The 7,594-nt window shown below is 38.9% G+C and overlaps 1 protein-coding gene and 1 long non-coding RNA gene across 3 annotated transcripts in view; both read right to left on the bottom strand.

Moving 5' to 3' along the window:
* Positions 1-7,594, bottom strand: part of LOC127524827 (uncharacterized) — a 270,726-nt gene that overhangs the window by 45,361 nt on the left and 217,771 nt on the right. The gene's annotated exons all lie outside the window — the stretch shown is intronic.
* slc29a1a (solute carrier family 29 member 1a) overlaps positions 1-7,594 on the bottom strand; it is a 38,069-nt gene that overhangs the window by 1,143 nt on the left and 29,332 nt on the right. For both annotated transcript variants that reach the window (XM_051916742.1, XM_051916741.1), the window contains exons 9-13: positions 6,491-6,576; positions 6,233-6,341; positions 6,058-6,143; positions 1,252-1,451; positions 1-98 (exon numbers count right to left, since the gene is read on the bottom strand). The exon at positions 1-98 is cut by the window's left edge and continues 1,143 nt beyond it. In XM_051916742.1, coding sequence (XP_051772702.1) covers positions 1-98; positions 1,252-1,451; positions 6,058-6,143; positions 6,233-6,341; positions 6,491-6,576 — 579 coding nt within the window. The remainder of the gene's footprint in view (positions 99-1,251; positions 1,452-6,057; positions 6,144-6,232; positions 6,342-6,490; positions 6,577-7,594) is intronic.

Here is a 7,594-nt window from a genome sequence, read left to right as displayed (position 1 = left end):
GGAAACCGAAGGATAACGCGGCTCCCAAAGCCAAGCCAAGAGAGAGGAAGAATGCCATGATGGCTCCTGCAGTTTCCGCTTCGTGTTGCGACACTTTTCTGTGGGACAAACACAAAATGTTAGAGGACATGAAGAACTTTGACTAAACTGTTTTGACAGAAATCATCAGAACAATGTTCAGTGTGTACAGACAATATATAATGATGATGAAGATGAGGCGTAGAGGATCTTAAACGCAGCGTGAAGTTTATTTAACAAAAACAAAAGTGCACAATCCAAACGGAAGAAGAGCAATGTAGCGGTGTGTATCACAAACTAAAGGTCTTAAATACACGCAATAATGAACTGAATACAACACAGGTGTGCTATAACCAATCAGACACTGAATTACTGTGGCTGCGTCCGAAATCGCCCCATATACCCCTAAATAGGGCACTATTTGAGGGGACAGCCATTTGTAGTGGTGTCTGAAACCATAGTGGGCGTTATCAAGTGCACTCATTCAATCCCACAATGCACAGCAATAATGAGTGTACAACCGATGTACGCTTAACGGTTAGAGAATACCCATAATGTGCATCGAATTAATTCCCGCATCTCGCCAGAAGATGGCGCCCGTCCATCAATCCATTTTCCAAATTCCTTTTTAATTGATTATTAAATTAATTATTTAATAATTAATTATACAATTTAATTATTTAATTAAACAATTAATAATTATTGTTTGATTATTAAACAGCAAGCACAAACTAGGCAAAAGCGGCACTCAGTGTCCGAATTCACTCACTCGTTTTCATTCACTCCCTCAAGTCAACTATATTAGTGGACTAATGTAGGGAATAGTGAATGAGGGGCCATTTTGGACACACCCCATGACAACCAGGAAACATAAGAAACAGGGAAAAAAAAAAAAGATAAACAAACTAAAAGTCCTCGAACATGAAACCAAAACACAGACAGAGCTGCGTCCGAAATTGCATACTTCCCTACTACATAGTAGGCTAAAAACAGTATGTCCGAATTCATAGTTTTCAGGGAAAAAGTACCCAGATGACCTACTACGATACATATGATGGACACTTTACTATCCCATGAGGCCACTGGAGAGGATTTGTGACTGACGCTGACAGGTCACATGATAATGACAACATGGTGAATGTAGTACATAAGTTAAATTTGCAATGTAATATAAACTACTATATTTTTGATCTATTCTATTTCTCAAGCACACTGATGATGTTTTGTACTTACTTTGGTCCGAAGCACATGCAGAGACTGGCCAGGTATCCGTTGCTGAAGGAGAAGAGGATCATGAAGATGATGTACCAGGCGTCGTGAGAGAACAGCACAGGCAGGTAGTGTCTGGGCTGAACGTTGCAGAGGATGAAGAGAGGAATGAAGACCACGCGTGCGATGACCAGGACGGGCAGCAAGATGCTGTCTTTACCGGGCTGAACAGAGAGAGAGCAGATGTTAGACTTAAACTGATCATACATGTGTCTGCAGACATTCATTAACCCATCATCATCATCATCATCAGAAATCCACACCGTCGACACTGTATCAGTGAGAGATTGATGTATTGGTCATATTATATTATATTGAGCTAATTAACCAAAAGCTCTTTGATGTCAATTTCAAAACTGATCAATAGTTTTGCAAATAGATTTGCATTTTTATTTTATTTTTTTCAAATTTGATGGATGGACGGACTTACGGGTGGGTGGATGGATGGATGAGTAGACGGTTGGATGGATAGACAAATGAATGGATGGACAGTTGGATGGATGGATAAATAGATGGATGGTTGGATGGATGGATGGACAGACAAACAGATGGACAGTTGGATGGATGATGGATGGATGGATGAGTAGACTGCTGGTTGGGTGTACGATTGGATGAATGGATGGATAGACGGATGGATGGACGAATGGATGGACGGTTGGTTGGATGGATGGGTGGATGGACGGATGGATGAGTAGATGGTTGGTTGGTTGGATGGATGGATGGATGGGTGGACGTTGGATGTATGGGTGAATGAATGGATGGAAGGATGGGTGAACGGTTGGACGAACGAACGGATGGATGGATGGATGGACAGATGGATGAGTAGACGGTTGGTTGGATGATGGATGGATGGACGGATGGACGGATGGATGGGTGAATGAATGGATGGAAGGATGGGTGAACGGTTGGGTGGATGGATGGATGGATGGATGAATGGATGGATGGACGGATGGATGAATGGATGGATGAACAGATGGATGAGTAGACGGTTGGTTGGTTGGTTGGATGTATGGGTGGATGGACGGTTGGGTGGATGGATGGATGGATGGATGGATGGATGGATGGACGGACGGACAAACGAACGGATGGGCAGTTGGATGGATGGATGGGTAAACGGTTGGGTGGACAATTGGATGGATGGACAAACGAACGGATGGATGGATAGGTAGATGGATGGAGGGATGGATGGATGGATGATGGATAGAGGATGGATGGATGGCTGGATGAGTAGATGAATGAATGGATGGAAGGATGGGTGAACGGTTGGGTGGACGATTGGATGGATGGATGGACGGATGAATGGACGAACGGATGGATGGGTGGATGGATGGGTGGACAATTGGATGAATGGATGGATGGATGGATGGACGAGTAGACGGTTGGTTGGTTGGATGGATGGATGGATGGATGGATGGATGGATGTTTGGGTGGATGAATGGATGGAAGGATGGGTGGACAGTTGGGTGGATGTATTGGTGGATGAATGGATGGATGGACAAACGAACGGATGGATGGATGGACAGATGGATGAGTAGACGGTTGGTTGGATGATGGATGGATGGATGGATGGATGGATGGACGGATGGACGGATGGATGGGTGAATGAATGGATGGAAGGATGGGTGAACGGTTGGGTGGATGGATGGATGGATGGATGGATGAATGGATGGATGGACGGATGGATGGATGAATGGATGGATGGACGGATGGATGAATGGATGGATGAACAGATGGATGAGTAGACGGTTGGTTGGTTGGTTGGATGTATGGGTGGATGGACGGTTGGGTGGATGGATGGATGGATGGATGGATGGATGGACGGACGGACAAACGAACGGATGGGCAGTTGGATGGATGGATGGGTAAACGGTTGGGTGGACAATTGGATGGATGGACAAACGAACGGATGGATGGATGGACAGATGGATGAGTAGACGGTTGGTTGGATGGATGGATGGATGGATGGACGGATGGATGGGTGAATGAATGGATGGAAGGATGGGTGAACGGTTGGATGGATGGATGGATGAACAGATGGATGAGTAGACGGTTGGTTGGTTGGATGTATGGGTGGATGGATGGATGGACAAACAAACGGATGGATGGATGGATGGATGGATGAGTAGACGGTTGGTTGGATGGATGGATGGATGGATGGACGGATGGATGGGTGAATGAATGGATGGAAGGATGGGTGAACGGTTGGATGGATGGATGGATGGATGAACAGATGGATGAGTAGACGGTTGGTTGGATGGATGGGTGGACAAACAAACGGATGGATGGATGGGTGGATTTTTTTTTAAATTTGAAAAGGAAAAGAATCAGTGTTAAATTATTATAAATTATAAATATATGAACGATATTATAAAATTATATAAAAATGTTCGTTCACTGAAATAAAATAAAAGATAAATATTAGATTAAAAAAAAACCTTAAACTTAAAATTTAGAAATTAGAAATGTTGCCTTGGCAACTTACTGAAATAAAATAAGTTTAAGTACTAAATAATTACTAAAACTACAACTGAAATAAAAATAAATAGAAATATTAAAAACAACAAAACAAGAACTAATAAAAATGACAAAAGCACATAAAATTAATGGTTAAAACTTAAAAATGAAAACTATAAATATAAAAATACAAGCTTATTCAAAATATTAATAAATACTTCAATAGTATATAAATAATACTAAACTAACACTGAGACGAATAAATATTACTAATATATAATAATGAATATTAATTAAAATATTGTGTAAAGAATCCAGCAATCAGCAATTTTGTATCATAATGTCACATCTGCATTAAATCATAATTTTATACTATATCATAACAGTTATCTGTCATTATCATATATAAACTATCGGCCAATATAAACACATGCTGGTCAACCACTGCAATCCGTTTACTGAAACAGCCAATCAGTGCGTGAGAAAGAGTGTAGCTCAGCCCTGCAGCATCTTGAACACATTCTGTGATCATGAGAACGTGGTTTCGCCCCTGAAATACTCAAAACCCATGACAGTACTAAATCTAAATATAGTGATTGGCTGGACATGACATTTGAACTCATCCACCGTCTCTATACACCTCAGTACTGACTGATGTACAGCAGCCAAGTTTCTCCCATGATGCTCAGCTCTTCCCTAACAATGCACACTTGTTTAAATCTCTCATTCAGACGGACGGTTTAATGGACTCAATCTATAAGTATCCTCAAGCACATCAGCTGACTGCACACGGGACGGGCCTCCAGTGGCCATGTTGTTAAATGCCAGGAATACCGATAAGGATTTCCAGAATGATTCCCATCTGCTCCACTGAGGTTTTCCTTAGTAACTTAATTAGTTTTCCACATCCTATTTTAAGCGAGTTTGATGTTTTATGGTGGAAGTAACAGGCTGAATTCCATGTAAATATTTTCTGTTTTGAGTTGCATTTTAAATTAGTAAGAGGAAATAAAGTCACCATATACTGTAAGCAGATCGATTCTAGACTGTACAAACAGGATGAGGAAAACCGTCGCACCGACCTTCCCAGGCACCAAATACATGAACACACAGTTGAACTTGACTTGACTCATAGTCTCAAGACAATGATACACAGGGCAGCTTTTTGAACAATGTTGCTTGAGCACTTTCCCATTGAGAATGAGCAACACATTTCTATCTGGATACTTGAGATCATAATTTGTTGCTCATTCTCAATGGGAAAGTGCCAAAGCAACATCGCTCAGAAAGTTGCCCCGTGTATCATTGAGAATTGATTTAGTAGCATCACAAAGGGCAATAACAACCTTATTATTGTGTAACAATATTTGTCTTATAAAAAATGTATAAACAAATACATGAAAGCCTTGATATGTACTATGATAGATCAATAAATAAATAAATAAAAGCCTGAATATCTACTATATTTCTATTGTGATAAAAGAAAGCATTGATAATATTCATGGATGGATGGATGAGTGGATGGATGGATGGGCAGATGGATAGGTAGATGGATGGGTGGACAGAGGGATGGATGGAACGATGGATGGATGGAGGGATGGGTAGATTGGTGGAGGGATGGATGGATGGGTAGATGGGTGGAGGAATGGATGGATAGAGGGATGGATGGAGGGATGGATGGATAGAGGGATGGATGGATAGAGGGATGGATGGAGGGATGGATGGATGGGCGGATGGATGGATAGGTAGATGGGTGGGTGGAACGATCTACTATATTTGTATAATAAATAATCCTTTATATCTACTTATTTATCAAACAGTAATTTAACCAACCATAACAGTATCATAACAGTAGTCATGTGACCTGAACACTGTATTCTGAGTCATACTGTAGACTCGTTTAGTGTCGGGAACTAAAACTCAAACACACTATATTTACACACTGAAACTGTTCCACACACAAAGCTATCACATGACCTCAGAAGACCACTTCTGGACAACTTTATGGTCATTTGATGGTACTTTTTATTATTTATTTTTTTGTCCAAGAAGGAAAGTCACGTGTTTGGATCGGCAGTTTTAATTCTGGCTGAACTATTCGTTTGACATGATGCAGGATTTTCCAGTCAAATGTTTTCCCCGCTCTGCTCTTTATAGTTCGAGTCTTTTCAGAAAGAACATCTTTGTAGGAATTCCATGTAAATCCCAGAAGGGGACGGTCACACACAAAAAGCAGATGCTCTGTTTGGTTCTGGTTCTAATGAAGCATTCGGAGCACATGTTTGAGGGGTCCTGACGAACAGCACACATACGTACCCACATACAGACAGCCGTCAGGCTCCTCCCGGCCCAGTCCATCATGTTGAACAGGAGGAAGCAGGACACCGGGATGAAATACGTTTCTGTGAAAAGAGACAGCTGTGACATTTCTGTAAAGAACATCAATGTAGTAAAGCATCACACACACACACACACACACACACACACTGACCCCATGGACTGCCCTCAGCAATAGTGGACTGGACGTCAACAGTGACGGCTGGGAAGGTGCCAATGGTGACGGCGAAAACAAAGCATACGGACAGAGCCATCACCCAGATCTAAGTCAGGAGACGAGACATACAAGTGTTATTATAAACAGAGACTTCCTGCTCTCGAGTGCTTTATTATTCATCACTAACGTGCCAGTTCTGCTCCAGCTGTGGAGGTAAGAGGACGCTGGTGTGGTTGAGGTGGCTGAAGTTTATACCTGTTTAAAGATGCCGAACACTGACACAGTGGGTCTGGCCTCTTCATCGGTCAGACTGAGGACCGGCCTCTTCTCTGCTTGACCTTCTGCAGGAACAAAAATACACAATCAATTTTACAGGGAAATATCACGGATGATATGAGTCAGACAAAGTCATAAAGCTATATTTGTCATTTAACAGCAAATAAGTTCTGAAATGTCATGAAAAAACACATCAGAACCCCGGGACTAGTGTAAAAGCATTTAAGACAGGTTTTTAAGGGCACTAGTGTCCCCTATATGTCCCAGATATATTCAAAACAAAACAACTGAATGTTAAAGGATACAATATTTAAGGATACAGTCAAAACTAAACAAAATGCTACAAAATAAAACAAAACAAAATACTATAAAATAAAACAAAATGCTATAAAATAAAACAAAAATGCTATAAAATAAAACAAAAATGCAATAAAATAAAAAAACAAAATGCAATAAAATAAAACAAAACAAAATGCAATAAAATAAAATAAAACAAAAATGCAATAAAATAAAACAAAACAAAATGCTATAAAATAAAACAAAAATCCTATAAAATAAATCAAAACTCTATAAAATAAAACAAAACAAATGCTATGAAAAACAAAAAGCTACAAAATAAAACAAAACAAAATACTATAAAATAAAACAAAACAAATGCTATAAAAAACAAAATGCTATAATATAAAACAAAACAAAATGTTATAAAATAAAAACAAAATGCTATAAAATTAAATAAGACAAAACAAAATGCTATAATATAAAACAAAACAAAATGTTATAAAATAAAACAAAACAAAATGCTATAAAATTAAATAAGACAAAACAAAATACTATAAAAATAAAATAAAACAAAATGCTATAAATATAAAACAAAATGCTATAAAATCAAAACAAAATACTATAAAACTAAATAAAACAAAACAAAATACTATAAAATTAAATAAAACAACAAAATGCTATAAAATTAAATAAAACAAAATGCTATAAAATAAAAAAATGCTATAAAATTATATAAAATAAAACGAAACAAAATGCTATAAAATAAAAAAATGCTATAAAATTATATAAAATAAAACGAAACAA

This window comes from Ctenopharyngodon idella, chromosome 13 (genome assembly GCF_019924925.1).
Source record: "Ctenopharyngodon idella isolate HZGC_01 chromosome 13, HZGC01, whole genome shotgun sequence".
Lineage (NCBI taxonomy): Eukaryota > Metazoa > Chordata > Actinopteri > Cypriniformes > Xenocyprididae > Ctenopharyngodon > Ctenopharyngodon idella.
Note: the sequence above shows the minus strand (reverse complement) of the source record. Positions and strands in the feature narration are given on the sequence as shown.